Raw genomic sequence first — 24,614 nt, forward strand, 5'->3', positions numbered from 1 at the left:
CTCTTCTTCAACATACAAAAACTATGCGTGAACCCAAACTCCGCCCATTTCTCTCTGCAGGGTGGCTGCGCGAGGAGGGGTTAACTCTTTCAACGCATGTGCCTCTCACTGTTAGATAAAGGGGGGGGGGGGGGGGAACAGCCTCATACCTAGTATTTGGGTGTTTGCGATCAAGAGGAGTTTAAAGGGTATTCCCACAATGTCCTCAATGCTTTAAAGTGAAACATTACTGATGTGTTAAAGGCAGCATTTTGATGTAGCTGATCATACACTTTTTTTATACTGCTAGGTAGTTTAACATGGAATAATGCACAATATGTTCATTGTTGATTACCTGTTCTGCACGTGAACTCTAGCAATTAGTTCCGCTGTCAAACAAAAGTACAATATTTCCCTCTGAAATGTGGTAAATAATTAAGTTTATAAGTGGCATTAAAAGGAAATGCGCATTTTCTATATGTGGGCTTATCACCTACACCTTTTCACTATGTTGAAAATCCTCTATTTTGTGTTATTGCGTGGTATATTCTACAGTGCTATTTTGCTGGAAATAGTGGTCTGTTTTTTTAGTTTTTTGGGTAATTACTCACAATGTCTTTACTTTATATTGTTCATGATAATGTCCTATAACATTGGACACAGCTGAGATGTTGTTTGCTGGCTTTAGAATTATTAATATATATATATGAAAGATTGAATTCAGCATAAGAGACACAATGTTTTGCAGCACTCTCCCCAAAGCCCCGAGAGCAAGAGGCCATGGGAACAGTCCAACTGGCCCTCTCACTCACGTTCATTCAGCTTGGAATGAGCTAATCCACCTAGCTTCCAGCACAAAAGCCCATGTTGCATCACAAATCGCTTAACCCTTACAGTTACACACAACAAGTGCTTGTTTTTGCCGTTGCAAATTGTCCATGCATTGTATGTACAGAACATAGAGTGAGTGCTCCGTATACGCTGACATGCACTAACGTCTGTGGTTCAAAGACGGTGAGTCAAGTGATGAAGTGATGTGATAGGGCTGTGGAGAATCACATTAAATAGCTACAGGATACAATGGACAATGGACTTCTAAGAACAGCGGCAGACAATATCATTCATCAAGCTTTAATGGTTTTATCAGTGCCTTTAATTAGCCAGACACATTCACTGGGTAACTACAGCATACAGGTGCTGTCCTCCGTTCACCCGTATCCGCAGAGCACTAATGAAAAATTGATGCACCAATAACACACAGTGACAGTCTAGTCCTTTGCGCAGTAGCCTGCGACATCTTCCACCTTCACGTCACTTGACACACAAAGCCAAACAATAAGTCACTGGAGTAGGATATAGATTTTGCATTATTAATTCAGAAGGAACACGTAAACAGTCTGCTTTGTTTACAGAAACAAGGGCAAGTTCCAAGAAGTGTGGTTACAGAGTTTTTTAAAACTTGTATTTAAACTCAGAGACTGGTCAAGTCTGGAACAAAGAGCTAGTGCAGGTTTTCTCTACAAAGTTGTCCAGATAACCTCAGTAAATACGCTTCTAGGGAGCCCCAACTCGGGCTGATAAACACCTGCCAGCCAGTCAAATGGTGGATTAACACATTTGAGACATGTTTAAAATACTCCAGTGCTCACCCCAAAATCAATGTTTGTGTCTATGGGGTCTGATTTACTTAAAACCTACTAACACTAGAGATTCACTATACTCTCTCTTTGATTAACAAAGGTCAAAGGTTGGTTAGCTTGGTATAATCTTCAACTAAAGAATGTTTATCGCTTTTAATAGTTTGACTACATTGATGTCTCTGTCTGAGTGCTTAACAAACAGGTTACCTGGCACCGAGGCCCGTTTTTGTATTTGAAGGATTTTTGCAGCAATGACATGCATGACAAAAACATTACTGCTATAAAGCACTTCTCTCTTCATCCACACAGAAAGTCTATTATAACGCAGACTGACGACCTCCAAATTGATCCCGACATGACTGAGGATGGCTTCATATGTTTGGGGTTTATTCGTCCTCAGTTGCTCTCCAACATACTGACACAAAAACAAAACTGTGTTGAAGAGCAGAGAGCCTGAAATGTTACACTTGCTTTTTGCAAACGGTACATCAACAGTGAATACAAGTAAAGAATCCGGCGAGACAATTATCAGGAGTCAGCTCTATCTATCTATTCTTACATCCAATCAACCTGAGAGATCAATTGTGTTAACAATAAAGAAACAAGGTTGAAAGGTGTTTTCTTTTATTTTCAAATGACATTACCATCTTCAATCCACATTACTTTCTCCAAAAGATGAATTCATGAATTACCAAGTGCTGCCCATTTTTGCCTTCTCGGTGCATTCTATATACAAATCTATACACAATGACTTCAAGCTGTCAAAAGTTGACACGTGATGCTGCCTGATCCTTTGGATTAGCAAACAAATAAGAAATAAAGGTTATAACCTTTTTTGCGATAAAGACGTCTCACGAATCAATTCACATTATTCTTTTTTTCCTCACAATTAATCGAAAAATAAAAATAAAGCATGACCTTGCAGGAAAGCAGTGAAAAACAAACCACCCTGGTTCCTTCAAAAGGGGAAACAAAATCTGCAGAAAAAAAAAAAGGCCTGGAGGCGATAAAATACTATGTACAATAAAAAGCGCAATCTACTATGCAGGTTTTAAAGGTTCATTCCTGAATGGGAAGGTACCGGCAGGCTCACGTGCCACTGGAGTTGATTGGTGTTTGTCCCCTTTGTGGGCTGTGCTCTACCGACTGGTTACTGAGGAGTCAGAAGGAAGAGCAAAGGTTCGACTGAAAACTGAATTCCCATTGGATGCTGTGTCATAACTACAGTTTGTCGTGACCACTTCGTGATCGCTCTGCGGAGCACTCTTGATTGGCTGGCTGGCTGGCACAGTCTGAACAGTCCAAAGTTGCAAATACAAATGGCACGGCGGGTCAGACCCCAGAGACGGCCTGGCTGTTATAATCGGTGGACTCCATCTTGAGGATGTACGGGATGATGCTGTCGATCTGCACATTGCCAATGAGCCCAGCGAAAAACAGCTCCTCAGTGACAGCTGCACTTATCAGCCTGAGGGCAGGAAGACGCAGCAACAGCTTGGATAACCTGAAAGCAATGAGGGGGGGGGGGGGGGATGAGACGTACAATTTAAACATGTGTACTTTAGCAAGTACATCTGTAATACGATCACACATTTGTCCTGCTAAATATAGAGCCGTACTGTATTAGTACACCATCACCTTTCTGTCAATGAGCAGGCATTATGTAGTACAGAGCTAAAGCCTACTGACCGATAGGAGTCTTCTGGGTAGGATGTGGTTACGTAGTCCTGCAGCTCCATGTAAGCCTTCTCCTGAAACCGCTCTATCTGTGGTGTGTTATCGATGCCTGGGTGATCTTGTACAAAAACAACACGTGCACACCGTCAGATAAGAGTCCAAGTATGTTTGGCTCTATTTACAACGTAGCTACGGATTTTCCTGTAAGAAATCAGCCTCAACGGGAGGACAAAAGATATAATTTGTATTTAGCAAACTGGCCAGTTGTCTACGCACCAGGACTGAAGAGAACGATGGCTTTGAGGTATGCATATTCATAAGAGTCGGGGGACAGCTTGATCATGCTGTTACAGAACTCCTGCATTCTCCAGATGTGCTCCATTACTAGTTTTACTCGATCTGGGGACAGCTTATCTGTAGGAGAAAAAGAGGAGTCATGGATGCAAGGGGTAGAGCATCAGTTTAGATTTTTACAACAATAAACATGATAGATCTCAAGGTCTGCATGATTTCCTGCTTCATCACACTGAAAAACATCGTCCGGGCTTCTGTAATTGTATTCAACAGCAGAGAGCTCCTACCTTCCTGTAAGCTGGTCTGCAGATGGTTGATAATAGCACTTAGGATGGTACCAACATTCATGACGTTGGAGCACTGTGCCAGACCCAGGGCGAACAGCTCATTCCAGCAGGCTTTCATTAGGTTAATGTCATTGTCTTGACCACTGTGAAAATAAAATAATAATTTCATTTTGCTACAGAGAACTGTCGCCATTTTAGGGAAAGCTCTCTTAATAGTCATTTTATAAAATGGCATGTTAATGCAAAGTCCAATGCCATTAGTTAAAAAGTTGTTATGAAACAATGAAATATCTAGTGTCAAAGGCTTACCCAAGGGTCTGAAAGGCAGGAATGGAGCGTGCCCAGTGCATAGAGAGAAAAAGTAGCCGGGAAGCTGACTCACAGATGTAGTTGACATTGAGGTACTCTGGCACAGGCAAAGGCATCATAAGCTGTAGGAAACAAATTGTGGAGTAAATGAAGAACACATGACTGCAGGGTTTATATGAAATATGTGTAACTCATGAAAACACAAGCAGGGGTTTTATCCTGAGCTTAGAAGTCAGTGGCAGTGCTCTTACTTTGAAAGGGAAATGGCTGTCAGAGAGTATAGGTCCCTCCAACTCCACCACAGGACCCGACTGGTCCCCCGACATCAGCTGCATTGTGGCCTCCAAGGAATCTGCCGCTGGGCCATCGCCAGGGTGCAGGACTTTAGCCAGGGTGTCAAAAGCTCTAATTGGAGACAAAATAGGAACACAAAAAGTTAACATTGAAAGATCCACGTTTTGTGTTAGTCATCTAATATCATGGAGCTTACACAGAAACATGACACGACTTCTTTCTAGTGCCAATGTCAATCTGTAGTTCATGTATCAACTTATTCAGAAACAACTACTGGTTAGTATCAAAGCCTCTTGATTCTTTATGACATCTCCCTCACCGAGTGATATCGCTTGCACTTTGCTCATCTCCTTGGATGTCCGTCATGGAGCTGTCCCCGTTGCTGAGCGTCTCGTCTCCCATCAGGTCATTGCCGCCGTCACATGCCTCCCTGGCCTTGTTGAGGTGGGCGAGGGACGTCACTACATTCGCCAGCGTGCCGAGGTCCCCTTGAGATAGGTCGACCTGTTGAGTCAGCAGTCATTAAGAAGTCATTGTTTGCACTGCTCTGTCTAAAGTCGACGAAACACTCGTGCTCATCACTGAACTACTTCAAGAAAGAATAACAAAAACAGAAATGAGGGACACATGCACCTTTAATGAGCAAGCAATTATTCCTTTCTTAATTATAAGTTAGAAAGCTGATGTATTTAAAAACCCCAATATGCTCAGAGGCTTTAATATTTAGGAATGGCTAGGAGTGATTTCAGTAGTACGTCATTTGGCTGCATCAGTGTTACCTTGTCAGGGGATGCTGGAATCAAGATGGTGTTTTCCATCTTGGAGAAGGGTTGTTGGATGTTGAGCAACATGCTTGACTCAAGCAAACTTGTAGACCTGAGTGTAGATATTTAAAATTCCACATTGCATTATGTAATATAGAACCGTGCAATGTGATCAAGTCATAACTCAAATCAGTTTATTAGTTACACGAGTGCAATCTAATTTAATTCAATCCAATGCAACAGAACCCATCTTTCTTCCAGTTTAATCTGATACTGGTGAGAAAAAGACAAGTGTTTCAGAGAGGACGATGTTGTATTGGACTACAGTATGTTAAGAAGTGTTTCTAGTGAGGAACAAAATATAAGAAACAAGTTTTAATATGATGCAGTCCAATAGAACACCACAGATATTATAATCTAACAAAAATATTACACAAAGATATTGTTTACATCAGGGCTATTTATTGTGTTGTATTAGACCGTACAGGTGCATCTAATAAACTGGTAAATTAGAGTAAGTGGCTGTACCTAGCAGTTTCTTTGTCAGACATAAAAGTGGGTGTGGCAGCCAGAGGACTACACAGGTTTTTGCGGATGTAGATTTTCTCAGTGGAGGCTGCACAGTTGACGGATCGCTCCCTTGTGGTCACTTCAACAGGCTTCCTCTCACACTGCACAGCTAGACAAGACAAAACAAAGACATCAGACCTCATGGAAGCGTGACATCGATGACATATCTACAGCTGTTTGTAAAGAATATCACTCTCTTACAATCCTGTTTCATGCCCAGAGATATGCAGCGCTGCAGTCGACAGTACTGGCAGCGGTTTCGGTGGAGCTTGTTGATGGCACACTCTCCGGAGCCCCTGCACGTGTACACTAGGTTCTTTCTAATGCTGCGTTTGAAGAAGCCCTTGCAGCCCTCACAGCTGACAGCTCCGTAATGACGCCCTGAGAGAGAAAAAGAGAAAACAGGATCAGGTCAGCGAATGCTTGCTCATATCTGTTACTTAAAAGGCATAATGTTGAAGCAAATTAAACTCAAGTCATACCTGAGGCCTTGTCCCCACAGACAACGCAGTACTCCACAACCGACTTCACAAGGGACTGGTCTGAACCTTCAGTCACAAACTGACAAACAACCCGAGACAACAGAATCATTGAATACAGCAAACATGGCGATAAGTTAAGACTGACACTAAACATGTTCATGCTTCGGTCATAAGACCTTTCAGTAATTTGTTTATCACAACCGACTAAAGAGAGGCCACTAATATCCTCCGGTAATACCTGAATCTGCTGCCCAGCCAGATCATGGGAGGCAAACAACAGCTGGTTAACCCCAGAGCCGTCCGGAGCGGTGAGGATGACCTTGTTGGGAGAACCTTCCTGCTTGGCCAGGATCACCTTCCCACCAGGGGAATAGTCAGCGTTCGTTAGGATATACTGCTGCTTTCCTGGGGAAGATGGTTCAAGTGCTGTGACGATCTGGATCTTCTGGCCAGTCTGCTGATCAGTTACAATCTAGTAGAAACAAATAAATAGAAACAAAACATGAGTAAGTGTTGACTGTATGCAGAAAGAGTGCGGGAGAAGTTTGGCTAATGATATGATAGAGGAATAAAATTAAAAAAAATGTAAAATACAAAAACTAGTGGAGCAGTAGGGATAAATTGTGCTAATACAAGACAGTGCTAGGTTAAACCATCTGCTATACTTTGATCTTGGATCTAATCATGCCAAGATGATGTGCACATTTTGTTTATTTGCACACAAACTAAAAAAGAAGAGCTTGTTCTAGTGCTGGACAGGCTATCACGTCACCTGGATTCTGTGTCCTAATGCCATGTTGCTGTCTGCTGACACAAGTTGAATCCTTTGAGTCTGTCCATCCATTCTGATACCGCACGCACCTTCTTGTACTGGTCTTCACATCAGCGCCCCATGAGGCATGGACACCTGCCGAGAGAGAGGATATATTTTACTTTATGTCGTATTAAAGCAAACTTTGGGGCAGGTAAAGAATACCTACAAGGATAAGGATGACAGTATTCTTTTATTCTCTTACTGCCATCAAAACTCATGTATACAACTTCTCAAATACTTGTTTTTAACAGGCCATCAATTATATAGTCCCATTTTTTAAAGGATAAGCAAAAAAACAGCGAGGCAATGTAGTTTTTAGCAAATGTTCAACAGGAGTAGAACATTGACTGCTTTTCTGGTGACGATTGTTAGCAGATTTGTACACATGAAGTGTTCTAGTAAGTATTTACAGAAGCAGGTCAGTGTATGTAGGGTTGGCACAAAATAAACTCCAGTGCCCCATGTTCAAGCTAATGAAGAAACAACACACCCAGTGCAACGGTGGGGCTCAATTGTTTTTTTGTAAAGCTTCTGGGCAACAGTGGAGGTCTATGATATGAATGACTAAGGTGTATCACGCTACAATGACAATACTATTTTATCAGATCAATGAAATGTTTGTTTTGGTCTTTAATGATATCTTGTTTACAATAGAATATTACGAGCCTTATCTTTCAATAGACGTTTTAGATCTATGTGTAATTTCGACCGCATAAAACAGTTCATATAACTTTTACCACATGTGTAAATAGCATGTTTTATATGCTGTGTGTTGAGCCACCCGGAGGTCGGATTTTCAATTTGATACAGTTTCATAGCTCAGAGCTGTTATTAAGGTGACCACTAGGAACGAGTACGTCTTACAAACACCTAATTATCTCACGTACGTTATAACTAATGCTACTCTTATGCATCATGTTTGCTATTAACGTCATCTTTCCCTTTAGCTAGAAGATATTTCTGACCAAGACGTGATTCATATTTCTTAACATTTAAGAGCTAGCGTTAACTAAGTCAAAATTAGCTTGGAATGATGTGTGTTGACAGGTAATGTAGAACATTTGATTTATTATAATGCGTGCCACTAACTTATGTTAGTCTGTGGCCTAACCAATCTAGGAGGCGCTAGCTCGAAACTGTACCGTATAAAATACGGCGTAATATCACGGATGAGTTTCAACGAATGAGTGGTAAAGCTGCAGTAGTAAACACAAACAAGCTCTTGACAGCCCAGCTATTTCAAATCAATACGGAAGATAAAGGTATTTCTTTTCCTGTGGGTGAAAGGTCAACATTGAAGGGTTAAAGCACGCTAGGGTTCAGGGCCCATGATGCCGAAGCGCAGAGTCAAACGGCGGGACTTCGGTTTTCACAACGGGGCGAAATTCGCATTAATTCTGGCACTGGACTTCCATTTAAATCGCGAAATCGACAAGACAAATAATGATGATTAACACTACCACGCGCCGGTCTCACAGTCGGACTTAATTTAATGTTGTGGCTGTTTAGTTTGCGGAGGCTAACTAGCAACGCTAGCAGTGCAGCTAACATCAGCTAACGGTAACATGGTTAGTTAGCTGACCTGACGAAGCTAGTTGGCTAACTAGCATACCCGTTAACAATATCACTGTTACCGAATAGCTACGCGTTAACATGCAGCGTTAATATTATGTACAGTGCCAGATGTGCAGTCGCGTATACATACCAATTGGATTGCATACTTGCCTAATTTGAATTGTAAAAGCGGAGCTCCGGACGACAGCGCTAACGAGCTATGCTAGCTGTTTGCTAACTGGTAGCTAACGGTTGCTTCCCTGCTGTAGACCTACCGTTACTGAACACTCCCTCTCTTCCTGTCTTACTGGCCACTCGTGTCTCGTTCTTGAATCTCTCGTGCGTCCACATCAGTAAATATATCTTACCGGATAAGGATCTGTTCAGTCAGATAATGTATAGTCTTCAATATATTACTATTTTAACTGTTTGTTGCAGTTGGTGGGAGGGTCAGAGTTCGTGACCTTTTTTTCATCAATAAACGATTTACGCACATGCGCAGTTTGATAGCCGTGGCTCATACCCTGTGTGTGAGAGATGTCAACCTGTCAGTCATTTTTAATTGGCTTCAGTTTTTTTGTCACAGGAGTAATGGCGCATATATATCACACAGTGTATTACGAGTGATTTTATTAACAATTCTGCATGATGCATTAATCAGAGCAAACACACAAAGTTGTGCTGAACTGAGCTTTAACAGAGGATTGACTATCATTGGATGTAATGCAATGAATTTAGATGTCTGAGAAGTTCAGGCTTCATTGTTTTAAGATCAATAATATAGTGAACAATGCAAATCAACCTACTGCTCTTCATTGACTACTCAAGGATCCACAGTTGTACACTTGCTGGCATTTCTGCAATAGAAACCACATTTTTACACGGAAATTAATGTGATTTTAAAGTCCAGTGAGATATGATCTACTCAAAATGCCTTTCAGTTGCAGTACAATGAGTATTTATGTAATTATTTCCCTGTTTGCTTACGATTGCGTTTCCACCATTTGATGTGCAGCCAATTTGTTTGTTCCCTCCACAGTTGACCATGACAAAAAGAACAGTAAAACAATTTATTACATTCACAGAATTTCAATAATGAAAGCGAGATTCATGGAAATTTGATTACATTGAATTTACATTTGTCTTTATTTACAGAAGATGTGTGTGTAGGGACATAATATATACAGCCGGTTGAGATACTTAAGTGCATTACCCATTATTGAGTGAAAATCCCCTGATACACCATTAAGACTCTTAAGTTAGACTCAGAGTTACAGAAAACTAATAATGTAAGGTGAAGCTTTCTTACACAAGCATGACGAGTGCACATTGTGTGTTCTACAACAAGACACACACACTGGTGTGAAATAAAGTAATCATTCTCAGACAACAAGAAACATTCAATATGATTTGTTTTGACCTTTAAAAATGAATCGGTAAATGTTGAGCAAAATGTTATGACATAATTCATTACAAATCTACTGACAATAGTTTTTATTAACAAATCTGCTGCGGAGATGCAAGCTGGTTACTAAAAGAAAATTTAAAAAAATTAAAATGTAACCAAAAAAGGTCTAAAATAGCTCCAGATAATTTGGGCATATGATTCTTAAATTGCCAAAACTGCATAAATGTAAATTGAATAAATACAAAGCTAACACAGCTAATTCCCACCCTTTCAACTATGTAAACGGTAACTACACTGATACAAGTAATAAAATACTATATTTGGATTTGATTTCAGTGCAACTATTATAGTGTCTCCAGATGCTTTTTGCAGAATTCACAGAGCATTGAGGTAAAACAGTATGTTGAGCAGCTACACACACTGTCAACCAATATTAAAGCACCGTGGCGTCTTTGAATGAGTCGATCCATCTGTTAAAAAAAAAAAGAATAAAAAACAAGTATTATTTGTATTATCATTGCTGTCACTATATGCAACAATAAGCAGCACCCTTCTTTGTACCGTACCTCTGTGCCGTTTGGAGGTCGTCAGCTTTAAAAATGTAGTGAAGTGTGTTTTTGTGGTAAAGCTTAAACTCTAACTTCTGTGATGAATCATCTTTCAACATAAACCCTAACAGGGGCTGACTCTCTAAGGCTGCAACGTCCTGCAGAAAGACACAAGGCTGATGTTAGATGGACATGAAATCAATCCCGGTTGGTTAAATTACAACATGACACTGGGCTTTCACTGATGCAAGTAGGAGATCTTACCTCACTTGCAGCGTATGTATACAGGACCTTGTCTTTGATAACGAACCACAGCCTCTTCCCCTGCTTCTTATTGCTCTTTGACCTCTGCAGGTACCCACTCATTGAGGAGTTGTCTGTGCTTGCTGTCACCTGAAAAAAAAAAGAAAATAACCATCTGATGAGATATCAGATCATTATCGCCAACACTGCGTCTTGATCACGGCAAAACAATCATCACCTCTTTGAGTGCTGCGGGTATCTTCTTCTGCTTCCTGGGAAACGCAAAGGTAGCTCTGTTTCCGGGGGATAGAGCTGCTGATTGGGCTCGTTCACCTGATGCACACAAATGTGGAACATGTAGTTGTTTAATACAGTGTCTCTCAAATGGGGTTCTAGTACCCCTAGGGGTGCTTTGGAGTACTGCGGGGGGTTTGAGAGTTTTTTTATTTAACATGCATAATTCCTAAAACAAATATAATAATAATAATAATCTCAATTAAACTGTAAATATAAATTAAATAAACCACATTTAATATTCATTATTTCTATTTCCAATGCAATCGCTAACTGCCGTAAACTGTCAGCTGCCACAAGAAACTCAATGACCTTGACAGTCATGTTTGTACAGTCATGTTTTGCGCAAATTAAAAAATATCTCTAAGGGGGTAGGTTATAGAAAAGGGTTTGCGAACCACTCGTTGAATACATAGAAAATACATACAACAAGTGGATTACACGAGTCAAATCTACACTGATGTTTACGTCCAGGACACCGTAAAATTAGGATGACAGAGTGTTTGGATTATATCGCAAACAATGTTAGACAGAAGCAAGACTTACTTTTCTGCAGCTGAAGAACAGGGAAGCACTGGTTACACACTCGGGCCAAGTGGTTCTTTAGGTATTCAAGAGCGCATTTGTTGGAGGAACATGACTGGCACACCACCTGATGGGATGATAAAGCATAAAATAAGTTATTTTACTACATGTGCAGTTGTATAAGCCATTTTATTTTGCATCTCTCATTTTTTGATTCAAGATATATTTCAGAAACTACATCAGTTTTTGATGGGAGAGACTTTTTCTTTCTTACCTTTCCACATGCACGGCAGTGATGTCGCCTCCATGTTAGGGTGAACTCACAGGTGCAGATCATACACATGGTGGTCCGTGGGTCAGGGATCCATATAGGGGCTTTGGATCCCAAAGGAGCACCATCACCACAATCTCTTAGCTCTACCTGAATATTAAAATATGAAGGAGTTAACTCTCTTCGCTCATATTTACACTATAAAATAGACTTTGTGTTCATTACTATAACAAAGTACACACTGCAAACAGAAGATGTACGAGGTTCACTTGAAATTGTTTTCTTTTACCTCTTCTGGAGGTTTGCCAGATATAAAGCTGATCTTCTTCTTGGTGTAGTCACTGATTGCCGTGGAGATGGCCTCAAGCCATTCATCTCGCTCTGAGGCCGAACTGCAGAGAGAAAACACAGTGTGTCTACACACCTACACAGTATCTAACAAAACAACACACGTTCTTAAATTACCAAGAGAATATCTTTTGTTCCTGATCGTTACCTCGCTGAGAGAATGAAGGAGCGCTCCACGCTCTCAATGTTCAGCTCATTCTGATAGGCCTCTTGGCTTGGTTTGCTAACCTGCAATTATTTCATTGTGAGCAGTGAAGGCAGCGAAGAACATATCCTGAGATAATATACAGAGTATATATATATATATATATATATATATATATATATAAAAGAGTTTATACGTAGGTATAAAGAGTGAAGTTCTCACCTTCATCCCAGCCAGAGAGAACATGTTGTTGAACTTGTACTGGCCTGACTGGACAGGAGTGGTGTACAGCAATGTGTCGTTAAACTAAAGGAGACATGACAAAGAAACATAATTTATCTATTGCCATTTCTGTATTTTTGTAATACATTACAGAGCAGCTCAAACTAAGATTAAGAAAATACTGGTAAACACAAGTTGATTTCAATACAAATCAATTATATGAACATATAACGTCTTACTTAGAAAAGAAAGCCTTCACTGAAAAACAAAACCAGCTTCACAGAACACACTTTTTAACTGAAGGTAGGAGCGCGCGCAGTAGATTGTCTCATTGCAGTATTACCATGATAATGTATACAAATTAAATTAGAGGAAGAAGAGATGGGTGTTTTACTGTACCAGGAAGAACATTCTGGGCTGCATGCCCTTCCTTGACAGCTTCTTCAGGGTGCCCTCTTTCAAGAAGATCTGGAGCATAACAATGTCACAAGATCACATTAAGTCATGTTTGTTGATTCATGATTCATTCAATGAGCATGCAACTATTTTCGAACTCTTGAGGTTAAAACTGTCAGTGTTAAAATGAATCACTATATCACCATAAAAATAGTGTAGTCGTTTTTCTAATGTTATTTTCAGGAAATTATAGTAATTACTACAATATTGTACTCTCAATGACAAGAAGCCCTACATTGTATGGCTTAAAAATGTAATAACTGATAATATAGTATCAGTGAACATTCAATACACAACTGTCATTCATTCATACATACATTTTACATTTATGGATTAGGGCTTTGGGGATCCATGTAAATGAGGTGAGGTTCAAAAATCGTCACCATCTTATTAATGTAACAAAATAATGTAAGTTCATTTACAAATGGTTTATATATAAAAGAGCAACACACAAAACAACTCCAAGAAAAATCTTCATGGCCTTACCCGTCCAGGTTGGACGACCTCATGGTGGCCGTTCAGACTGCACTGCACCTGGATCAGCTTCTGGAAGTTATCCTGAGAGAAACAAAGTGGACATCAGCAACCCGTATGGAGCATTTCATCAACACGCTAATCAATATGGCTGATTTCTTGTTGGTTCTCACCCCTTGTTTCATGAAGTCGTTGGCATGATTGGCCACCTCTTTCACTATTTCAAGAGCAGCTGAGTGGATAGAAATTTGAAAAAGTGTACATCACATACATGACACACAATGTTTACGTTCCACTGACAGCATGAGGTTTAGTTAACAGTATACAGATGTTAAAAGACCGTTGGTTTACCTTGTGTGTCCTTGTAATCAAGTGAGTCTTCAGACAGGTTTTTTAGATAGTCTGAAACACAATAAGAAACATTTTAGAGTCACGGTCAACAGTAGAAACTACTTTGTACACTGGTTTACAAGTGCTCAGTGTTGTACAGGAAATTCCTGAAATGTAATCTGAAATTAAAATCCTGGATGAAAAGGTCTGCAGGTGCTTAAATAATAAAATTATACAACAGCGACGTGAGGAACATTCTTCACATTTTGCTCCCGAGAGAGTGATCCTGATCCATTAGACTCCTGCAACACTAAGCTCACTCATGTTAAAGCTCGTGTTATGTCAACAAATCTGATTTGCACTGCACTTCAAAAATCTTATTATACGGGGATTGAAGGAGCAAATTCCAAAGTATTTTTGTTTATCTGGACACCAGAGGGCAGCAGGATGCCAATAATGACACATTACAGGTTGGTCTAACATGCAACGTTGAGGAGTCAATAACTACAATGAAGTGTATTTGGAATGAAATAAAGCTAATCTACTTATATTGTGAATGAATGATTAATGTTATGAAAATGCAGATGTACCTGTGAGCAACAGCCGATACTGAGGAATCCTCTGAACAGGCTTCAGAAGGTAATGCTTCAGAGCCAAGTTGGCACAGCGGGGACTGGCCTTAAACAAAAACAAAAACAAAAAAAAGGCACATGTTACAGATGACACAAGTTTCACATACACATGCATAAACAATGGAACCTCAGTAAGCCAACAGACACACGCCCCCTCAGACGGAGAAAACAGGTCAGGCAAGCCTCGTTACCTCGAATTCCCGAACCACTGCGCCGAATGCCGGGTTCTTCTTACTCTGCTCTTCCAGTAGAGCCACATTCTTGTCAAACTCGCGGATGTATGTGGAGTACATCTTCAGATAGGGCCCTTTCTTCAGGAAAATGTCTGCTAGCTGTGCATGCTCATCCCTTTACATAGAATAAAGTAGAATGAGATCAAACTGGATGCTGTGACACCTCCTCGTGAATGTATCTGTAACTAGGCTGTATTCCTGTAATAGTAATAATATATGTACACATATACAGTATACACACTAGGGCTGGGCGATATGCAGCAAATCTTTTTGAGCCAGTAACTGTGATCAATACATACACACGTAAAAACACTTTTTCGGGATTCTGTTGTACCATTTGGCTACTCTCTGCTTCAGCTCTCTGAGTAGGTCTTGGTTGAGTTCGTAGAGCTGCGGGAGGTAGTACAGAATCTGGTTGAGAAGACGCTCCTCGATCACAGCCTTCCCGCTCTGACGAGACGCTGTGGACGCTGCGTCACGGAAGTCCTGTGGATCAGATAGAGTCAGACAGATAAAGAGTCAGATGGTCAAATACAAGGAACTCATGCACACAGGGGAAAACCCGAGAGGTGAATCTCAATGAAGTACTAAAGAAACAAAATGTCTGCTCTACAAAGCATGTAACATGCTCCCTAAAACAACACTACACACCAGATAAGCTCCAGAAACCTTCAGTGTAATAGATAAAGAGTGCTGACCTATGACCTACACACACACCTGACTCGCATTAATCATTTTTAAATTTCCACCATATCATGAATCAGAACTAAAAAAAAGGAGAACAAGAGAGCCTGAGGGTGCGGTCTCTGCTTCCTTTTCTGATGATGCAGAGTTTTTTGGTGGTTTATGAGGACACGTGGCAAATAAAACTGCTTGCAGACTGAGCACCCAGTAGAGAGCCCCTGTGGTTAACATGTGTGATCTGACAGCGAAGGAGGTGCGTCATGTGGAAAAGGATTTGGTAAGAAATTAGAAAAAAATCTGGATGATTCATAAGACGAGAAAAGATTACAATGCAGACGTGACTGAATCAGCAGTAAGTGAATATTTTCTTTTTTATAAGTGTTAAGTAGACAACAACAAGGAGGACAAGAAGCTGTGGTTCTTCAGTTTGGTTAATTTGTATGTTTTCACTTCAAAAAGTTTCACATTTTTCTTATCTTTCTGTTCCCAGAGATATGACATTTTGGAGACAGCGACAGCACACAGTGCATAGCAGTAGCGTTGCTGAAAATACCGCTGAGCTTGTAACTCCGATAAAAACAAATAAACAAATGGCATGTGGCGTTATCATCGATCAGTTTGTGAAAAGCTGGCTGAGTGCCTGATACTGATGGAGAATGAACTAAGTCACCTCTACATTCTTTTGAACTTGGTATGACTGATCCTCATTACTGGACTCCATTCCTCCACAGTCTGCAGAGACCAAAGCACTTCCTGTCTGTGCTCTGCTGTGAGGAGTCATTGTTTGTGACTCAGTCCCACTACAATCTTGTTTTGAGACCTTTGTCTCTCCAAACATCTGCTCACCCTTGTGTCCTTTTTTTGTGAAAATAAAGAGGCTGAAAAATACTAAAAAGGACTTTGAGGTAAACAAACACTGTGAACACAGGCACAAAGGTGGGTCATATTAGAGTAAGGTGAAATACAATGAAGATGACCTCCTGTATTGAAATCATTTACATTATTGAATTAATGGTGACTACATTTGTATATTCTATTCTGTTCCTTAAGTTAAGACAAGGCACTGCATAACATGCCTCACCTTGCCTGTAGTTTTAGTAATGCTTAAGGTTGGCGGAGTGATACGATGAGGAAGACGCTATCCCCGCGTTCTTGCTTTACCCGCGTCCCGAAAGCAGTTTTAATTCAATAAATACGATTGTATTGTTAATGCTGAGAGTAACCAGCGTTACATTTGGTTGCATGACGGTTAGCAGTAGGTCGGCCCTCTATGCATTAGATATGTCTAATCCCCGTCAGTTGCTCTCATAATACAACTTGTGCTGGTTCCTCTTTAGGCTTGTCTGCTTTTGATATACAGTTATAAGTTGCATTTTTAAAGGCTTAATTGTCCTTTATTCATGGCTAACACGACCCACTATTGTGGTTGTGTTTGTAGCTGTGATTAAATTGCGTAAAAGATCAAACACTAAAATAAACTGCCTTTGTTTTTTTTGTCTGAGAGAGTGAACCAGTTTATAACTTACATGTGGGATTGTGCTCCTTCATTCCTTTATTTACTGTACATTTTATATCATATGCAAAGCAACTTAGTGGCTGCAACAGTAGAGGGTTGCTGTTGTGACATTACAAGATTACAAGTTGGTTAGAGTTACGCTGATCTGACAATCACTCATATTTCTCAAACATATCTTTGAGGAAAGTACGGCACAGAAACCAGATTAAATATCTCAAAACATCACATGGAGGCAACATGAATCCATTGAGGTCCAGTGTTACCGTCAGATCACACTATTATCGAAAAAGCCGGGGAAAACCACGAGGAATGTGAGCTGTGCGGTTGGAGACTGAAGGGAGTTAGGTCTCATCCTGCATGGGGTGTGCCCCTGTGGCTCGCATAATCAAACACATATGGAGAATGTGGGCTCACACAATACTAGCACCAGATAAAACATAGAGAGCCGAAGTACAACTTTCTCAACACTATGCCGTGTGGCTCGCTTCATATGTTTAGATAAATATGGTGAATTCATTTTAAAACCATCGAATATCAGTTTGTTCAATATTTATGTTTTTGAGAAGCCTTTAATGAACATTATTTCACATGTGGTCAATTTCTGTACTCTTATTAACAATTTCAAATTTAGTTGGCTTTGAAAATATGTTTAAACAATTTTTTTTTTTAAACTTCAATGTGGAAGTTTATCTCACTATATTTTCTTCCCCGCTTGTGAAGTTTAAAATGTCTTTTGATGTATAATTTTAGTAAAGACAGAGTTCTCCTCCCACTTCACAACTCTAAAACACTCAGACTCCTTTTATCACAGCAAACACAAGTCTTGTTTAAGTGTGAAGCAAATAACTCAAAAGGGTGACGTGTGGGGGTACTTACGACATGAAGCAGCTTCAGGACATCAACAAACCTAGAAAAACACAGAACGTGAAAGTTAAAGAAGTTTATATTGTTATGATTGATTAAATAGTTATAGGAGGAAGAAAGTCTCTTCCACAAAAGACAACAAACAAAACAAAAACCCTCACTTATCTAGTGGTGGCTGATCATTTTTGATTATCTGCCAAGATTTTGAGGTGTACGTCTCTCCATAATACAGTGGGGGTGAATAGATTTAATCTGTGGCGCTCGTAGCATTAATACAACTATACCTGTTGATTGTACTGGGGTGGAGGCAGAAACCTCAAAACCTGGGCAAGTAAAAAACAAACCATCCCCATGGCTTAACACCTCTCGATGTTAGTGATAAAAACTTTTTTTAGTTCATAATTTAAGTGAACCTGCACTGCAAGAAAAACAAATTAAGACTCTTACACACTCTCAGAGCTCATAATTTCTGTGGCGATGTGGTGAATCTTGCTCTTCTTCTGTGCACTCTGCATCTAAGAAAAGGTGCAAAAACACAGACTTAGAATTACAATGCACCACAATAGATCCCTGTGTTGTTCACCGCAAAATTACTCACAGCAGATACACCCTGTGAATCATAATATTGCGTATAATATTCCAGGAAGTATTTCTGAGAACCTCTAGGAACTGAATTCATAAATCTGTCTGCTTCTCACCGGACTCTCCTCTGGCTGTTCAGGGTCTCCTTTACTCGAGATGGAGCTGCTATCGTCCTCTGAGGTGTTGATCAAGATGTCCTCATCCGAGGGGCCGTCATCCAGGGGTGTCACCTCTTCATCGACAGAGCTTCTGTCAACATGGGCGGGATATTAGGGTTAGAGGGCAATAGAAGCAGACGCCAGAGCATGAACGAACCACACTACAGGTGTTTTGGACAGACAGAAGAAGCTGCAGGCATTTATTTAAAAACATTGAATGCAGCACATGATGACCACATCATCCACATGCCGCATGATTAGGATAAAAAAGTACAAGACAGAGAGGACGCTATATATAGAAGAGGGGGAAAGAGATGAGGTTTGTAAGAAAAAAACACTTGTGTCAGCACATAATCTGAAGGTGTCAAGTCAAACATTTCCTGCTCTGATCAAGTGGGAGCCATAAAACAAAAGCACACAGGAAATAGTACCACTTGACGCAACCGGAAAAAAAACATTTAATGATAACCACTAACACGCTCACATGATGCCAGACTTGTCCAACAGAAACAGAAGAACTGCAAACCACAGCTTTAAAATGACAGCATTTGAACAGCTAACAGGGAGCTGCAGCAAAAAGAAACTACGCATCTAAAATGCCACAATTCCCTGAGGGAGCACTACATGTGAGACAACGGCCCCTCCCTGAACAAAACTGCAGAGAAAGAAATAGGCCGAGGCTGAGCAGCAAACCCAATAAGCCGGAGTCTGTGGGTCCTTCACACTGCGATACGTTTACAATGGCTCATGCATTTAGCTGGTCTCTGTGTGTGAGCTGCTCAACGTCATTTTGACATGTGATTGTTGCACAGTTTGAGCTCAAGAGGGGCGAAACACTAAGCTGTGCAATGCAGAGTGCACAGTTACACAAACTGTAATCCGATTTTTTTCCCAACTGACTTCTGCTCACTGGTCATTCATGACGCAGAATATGAGTTCTCTGCATAGAGGGATAATTAGAAACACTACTACCAAGAATGTAAACATGCTAAGTTTAGCTGAGCTAATTGAGCATCAAGCTCAGAATTGTGCATGGGGTGTGAGAATTGGTTCACTCATAAATATGTTTTCTCACCTTCCAGAGAGCTCCTGTATATCTGCACATGCAGATATTTTTTACTTTTTTATTTTTTGGTTTTGAGCAATCATAAATCTTATAAGAAAAGGAACAGAAGTGTCTTTATTCATAAATCTCACTGTTTTATAGTGACCGTTTCCTTTGATTAAAAATGACTTTCAATTAAAACTGTTGACAGCGGGCTCAGTTGATAATGCAAAGTAACATAAACATGGTTTATAGAAAGACACACTGCTTTCTAAATGTACTTTTTCTAGCTTTGAGCATAACAAATAGAATTCAATCACCTCCATTGTAATTGAGTATTGGCAAAAATCCCAGCAACAGATCTCTCAAAACCTGAGCAAACTAGAGTCCCTGGCTATGGTCCATTCACCGCTTCCTACACCCCTACTTCCGACACCCTTGCTCAGACCACACCCATCTTCATACTCGGTCTTCATGTTGATGTAAACTTCACACCTCTAATGCTTCGTTGACAGACATATTAACACATTGCAAAGTGCTCAAAACCACTTCTGTGGTAGTTTACATTAAAGTGTCTCCCACATCACTTTTTGCCATGATGACACACAGACTCACAAGGCGAAAACAATACCAGCCACACGCTGTCGCGCCTGATAACAAAAACTGTCTGCGTGGCTAGAAAACACTGAATACGTGCCCCAAGTGTCCTTTTAGCCTTAAATTAAAAAAAATTTAAAAAATCATCAAAACTGCTTTTGAACTAAATACACACACTCTTGCCCTCTAGGTCAAAAGTTGTGTTATGTTCGAGTTGCCTCTGATAATAATTGATGGCATGAAGTGTATAGTTAAAAGTAGGCATGTGCAATCATCAGTCAACGCACAATTCGTCAACCCCTGACGACGCCGAGCATGCGTCCCAGTATACTTGTCTAACTCCCCTGACAGGAATCTGCAACAAAGGACACAATGTGTCGTGCTTCTCTGTGTCCTTCCCTTTCTACAAATGACACACAAACACTTGCCGTAGTTCACTAAATATTTTACGGATGAATGTTTTCAGGGAAATCACAGCTGTGAGGACAAAGATACATGTAACGAAAGCCATCATAATCTACCTGTCATAGTCTGTTGGCGTCTGACACTGTTGGTGTCCAGAGTTTTTCTCAAAGGACATGTATGGCTCCTGCTCCTCATAAATGCCCTCGTCATTATACTGCCAGTCTGCGGGCTGCGAGATGGAGGTCCGAGGAGATGCAACTGCCCCTCCTACATTCACATTCATGTAGTCTGATATCTCTTCATAGTGAGGCACGTTCTCATAGTAAACATCTTGTTCCGTTCCAGGAGAAAACTTATCTCCGTCCACGCTTTGCTCTACTCCAATCAGCGGGCAGGAGAATTTACGTTGAGCCCCGGGACCCTGGAGGAGGGTTTGACATCTGCCTTGGTCCCTGTCCACATTTTGTTCATTACAGTCTGAGCTCTGGCCTCCTTTCACGATCAGCTTGGGAAGCATCTTCACAGAGAGCTTCAAGTCCAGCAGTTTCCGGAAAGAGTTCCTCTTCTGTCCGTCGGAGCGAAGGACGTCGGCACCGGAGAACGACTTGGCTCTCTGTTTGCCCAGGCTGGACCTGCTAGGCTTGATGATTCCTGGTGTTAAGATTGTTCTGCTTATTTTTCCGACCGGAGGCGAAGGCAGCTCCCTCATCACTCTGTCCTTCAAAGCGTGAGCCTGTATAGAAAGGCTCTGACTTTTCCCATCATCTCCGAGTTTACACTCTTCTTCCTCCTCAGAGGACTCCTTCCTCTGCATCCGTGCCATCGGGCTGCTGTTTCTCTGGGGCTTCTTGGGAGCCACCTTGACCACCGCGTCCTCCGCTGCCACAGTGACTGAAGGAGGCTGGCTCAGCTCCGGTTGATTGAGTGGACTGCTGGACGGAGGACTTTGTGTGACGTCACTGTAGACTGCCTCCTCATCATACGTTCCTTCCTTCTCCACCTCTATATCCTCCTTGTCAACCGATACCTCCATCTCCTGGATGCTGCTGTCCCAACCCAGGTCTTCCTCCTCCACATCCTTCGGTAGAGTGTGTGGAGCAGAGGTTGCTGCTTTCTCAGGTGCGGACAGTAAAGGCTTTTTCCTGGGCGGAGGGGCTGGCTGAGCGCAGGCTTTTCCCGCAGACACAAACATAGGCACCGTTTGTCCAACAAGTCCACTGACAGACGGTGATGAGCTGCCTTTCCCCTCCGATGACACCTTCACCTCTTTGACGTTCATTTCCCTCCCTTCCTGGCCTACAATCTCTCCACCATCCTTCTCCACCTTTTCCTGATGGGCCAGGACAGCCATCCTGGGTTTCCTTGGTACAGGGACAGGGATGGGCTTCCTAGAGGCTGCTGGGACTGGTTTGGGCTGGGGGATGCAAGATATCTGCTCCGAGCCAAGAGCATCTTCCTCTGGTCCACGCCCAGGTGCACTCTGAGGAATTACGTTACCGTTTGCCTCATCGCTCCATGTTCTGTGAGGAAGGGACGGCCGAAAGGTCACCTCAGGACTGCAGGTGTCGATGTCAGCTTTATCTAAAGTAAATGATTCTTGAAGAGGTCTATGATTCGTGAAGTGAGTATTAGTGGACGTCTTCATCACTTTGCACTTAGCATTGTCTGTTTTCTCTCCAACGCTGTCCACAGTTCCTCGAGCTGTAGCGAGAAGCCTTCTGTTTGCTGATGTGTTCCTGATGCACATGCAGTGTTCCTGGCTACACAGACAAATGGGAATAATATAATCCCAATCTGGCTTTTTGTTCTCTTGCTGTATTCCATTTTGGGAGTTAAGAAGACCGTCGATGCGTGGGGTTTCTGTCGCAGATGTTTGGAGCAGGCTCTTTGAAGCGAGTGGTTTGGATTCCACAGCAGTGGTGAGTTTGGAGAGGCAGGGTTTGGGGGCCAGCGCTGGTTTGACCCTCCTCGGCGTGCCAGGAGACCGGAGTGCGAGGCAGTCTCTTCGGGGGGTTGAGGGAGACGGCCCTGGCCTCTGGGGCTGGGCCAGCTTTGGTTTTGGGGCCAAAGGTGGCTTTTGCATACCTAAGGACAGAAAAAACAAGAGATATGCACTTAGGATTTTATGTAGTTTTCTCCCCCGAATTTCAAATCTGAATGACATCAAAAAGATTATGGATCTAATCTGACACAATAAAAAGCTCACTCTGAATATCCAGATGGTATATTTGATGCATTTTCAGTAGTCTGACAGATGTTGCCCTAATGACGGTTCACTCTTTAACTGTTCGGCTAGCACTGATCCTAACCTAGTGACAGCTTAGTGTAAAACTGCTGTAAAGTACTAAACCACCTCCAGGGGGTTCAAATATCCCATTGGCTTATGTTTGCCACTCAAATCACACAACAGCACAGTAAGCCGGCTAATGGTGTGTGTCAACAGACAGAGAAGGAGGAGGAGGAGGAGCAGATGGTAGATGAAGAGTGGGAGAGAAATGGAGGAGGGGATACAGGGACCGACAACTCAAATTGTGTCCTTAAAACTTTCTGTGGCGGACAAAACAATAACACACTGACCTGCTGGCAGGGAGGGATGTTGTTTTTTCCCCTTAGCACATATTTCCTCATTCAACAAGCCACAGGTTTGACACCAAACACATCTACAAGTCTACGAAAACACTCACGAATTTTGATTTGGGGATTTTGGAGTTACAGACAAGGACAAGGGTGTCACAATTAATGATAATATATTTCTGAAAATCACGATTGCCAGTCACTTACCTGTCCAATACACACATGCACACAGTCTGTCTTCTGATGCTTTTTTATCTTGAATCCTTTAATACATTTGATTATCTGTGTCAGTATACATTTAAAGTAGAGTAGCTTGAGCTAGACGCCCAGTACAAACATTACTTCCGTTGCACTGCTTCTCCCTGTGTAACAATTGATCTGTATTGTCCCTAATAAATAAAATAAACTAACACATAAATAAATACATGGTTCAGTCGTCATTAAACTTTTTAAAATAGATTTGGTCTGTAGCGACCGCGCTGTCACTGAAAAAAATGTTTGACCAGAGCAATCATCGAGTTTCAGTCACTTACCTGAGTTCATCATCGCTTCACGCACTTCGCTTCTGTTTTTTGTCAATTGTCATTAATCAGTAACCACCGTTGGTGTCCGGATCATCTCAAGCCGTGGATGCCAAATAAGTCATCTGTTAAAAAGCGACATTTTGACCGCTTTTGTCAGAGCAACACACGTCGATCCTGCTGCACACAGTCCATTCTCATCGCAGCCGCACCGACTGACTGCCAGCGACGTGAAGCGATGAACTTCCTCTTTCTTTCCTTAAACAATCCACCAGGGGTCCTCGGGGGCCACAGGCGGCCAGATCGATCAACAAAGAAAGGTTAGTGACTGTAAAGTAGAAAGTGCAACAAGAACTTTGAAGGAATGTTGTACACACTACATTCTCTTCCAACCTATCAGCATTTCTACACACTTGAATGAAGACTTGCTCATCATGACACAGGCATTTCCTCCCACACATCTTTCCACATACATCATCATCATTGCTAATATTATCCCGACTAGTATGATTAAGGGACTAGAAATATGAGTGGGAGGCAGCTGATGCTTAGTAAGCTATATTTGATGTATAGTTGAGGAAGTAAAACTAAAAAAAAAAAAAAAGCATTTATGGTTGTTGCTTTCATCATGCTGTTACTTTGTCACCATGTTCATAAATTCATTCTTACAGGAAACAGCTCGGGGAGGGACATGGATTGCAGCTTGTCAAGATCCTGAGACATAAGATTTAAAAAAAATAAGTAGGCTACTGGATACTTTGGTGTTTTTATTAAATCTGCTAGTAAAATATTACAATGAATACAGACGTTTCCCATTGATATTTACAGAAGATGGAAAAGCAAACTGAAACATCAGCTGCCACTGATTATCTTTG

At 41.3% G+C, this 24,614-nt stretch overlaps 2 protein-coding genes across 4 annotated transcripts; both read right to left on the reverse strand.

Moving 5' to 3' along the window:
• Positions 1-2,226: 2,226 nt before the first annotated feature.
• nr2c1 (nuclear receptor subfamily 2, group C, member 1) lies at positions 2,227-9,143 on the reverse strand. Of its 3 annotated transcripts, none has more exons than XM_076089325.1 (14): positions 9,033-9,143; positions 7,069-7,203; positions 6,535-6,768; positions 6,297-6,375; positions 6,016-6,195; positions 5,773-5,923; positions 5,260-5,356; positions 4,800-4,984; positions 4,438-4,591; positions 4,187-4,308; positions 3,878-4,020; positions 3,573-3,710; positions 3,309-3,414; positions 2,227-3,123 (listed from the first exon to the last, which is right to left on the reverse strand). In XM_076089325.1, the coding sequence occupies exons 2-14, from the start codon at positions 7,138-7,140 to the stop codon at positions 2,952-2,954; spliced, it is 1,833 nt and encodes a 610-aa protein (XP_075945440.1). In that variant the 5' UTR covers positions 7,141-7,203; positions 9,033-9,143; the 3' UTR covers positions 2,227-2,951. The 3 variants fall into 3 exon arrangements, with proteins under 3 accessions (XP_075945440.1, XP_075945438.1, XP_075945439.1); XM_076089323.1 differs by having other exon boundaries at positions 8,940-9,142; XM_076089324.1 differs by having other exon boundaries at positions 8,836-9,142.
• Positions 9,144-9,720: 577 nt separating this feature from the next.
• Positions 9,721-24,455, reverse strand: LOC142947626 (FYVE, RhoGEF and PH domain-containing protein 6-like). Its single transcript, XM_076089321.1, has 21 exons — positions 23,752-24,455; positions 20,761-22,729; positions 18,556-18,688; positions 18,305-18,372; positions 17,870-17,900; positions 15,128-15,279; positions 14,752-14,908; positions 14,519-14,606; positions 13,950-14,000; positions 13,772-13,830; positions 13,611-13,682; positions 13,068-13,136; positions 12,669-12,752; positions 12,450-12,529; positions 12,243-12,345; positions 11,957-12,103; positions 11,704-11,809; positions 11,102-11,196; positions 10,885-11,013; positions 10,639-10,778; positions 9,721-10,542 (listed from the first exon to the last, which is right to left on the reverse strand). The coding sequence occupies exons 1-21, from the start codon at positions 23,762-23,764 to the stop codon at positions 10,506-10,508; spliced, it is 3,783 nt and encodes a 1,260-aa protein (XP_075945436.1). The 5' UTR covers positions 23,765-24,455; the 3' UTR covers positions 9,721-10,505.
• Between the last annotated feature and the right edge of the window lie 159 nt (positions 24,456-24,614).

The sequence above is a fragment of the Anarhichas minor genome, unplaced genomic scaffold (assembly GCF_050575085.1).
Source record: "Anarhichas minor isolate MPS153535 unplaced genomic scaffold, ASM5057508v1 ptg000011l, whole genome shotgun sequence".
NCBI classification, from domain to species: Eukaryota; Metazoa; Chordata; class Actinopteri; order Perciformes; family Anarhichadidae; genus Anarhichas; species Anarhichas minor.

Excerpts from the sequence above, each read along its gene's own strand:
- LOC142947626 (XM_076089321.1), bottom strand. Across the intron at positions 18,689-20,760 it reads ACGCCAACAGACTATGACAG|AAGCTCTGTCGATGAAGAGG; the intron begins GTAGATTATGAT and ends CCATGTTGACAG. Across the intron at positions 13,683-13,771 it reads ACGACTTCATGAAACAAGGG|GATAACTTCCAGAAGCTGAT; the intron begins GTGAGAACCAAC and ends TGTTTCTCTCAG.
- nr2c1 (XM_076089325.1), bottom strand. The coding sequence starts at position 7,140 with ATGGATGGACAGACTCAAAGGATTCAACTTGTGTCAGCAGACAGCAAC. Across the intron at positions 4,985-5,259 it reads TTCCAGCATCCCCTGACAAG|GTCGACCTATCTCAAGGGGA; the intron begins GTAACACTGATG and ends CTGACTCAACAG. Across the intron at positions 4,592-4,799 it reads AGTGCAAGCGATATCACTCG|AGCTTTTGACACCCTGGCTA; the intron begins GTGAGGGAGATG and ends GTCTCCAATTAG.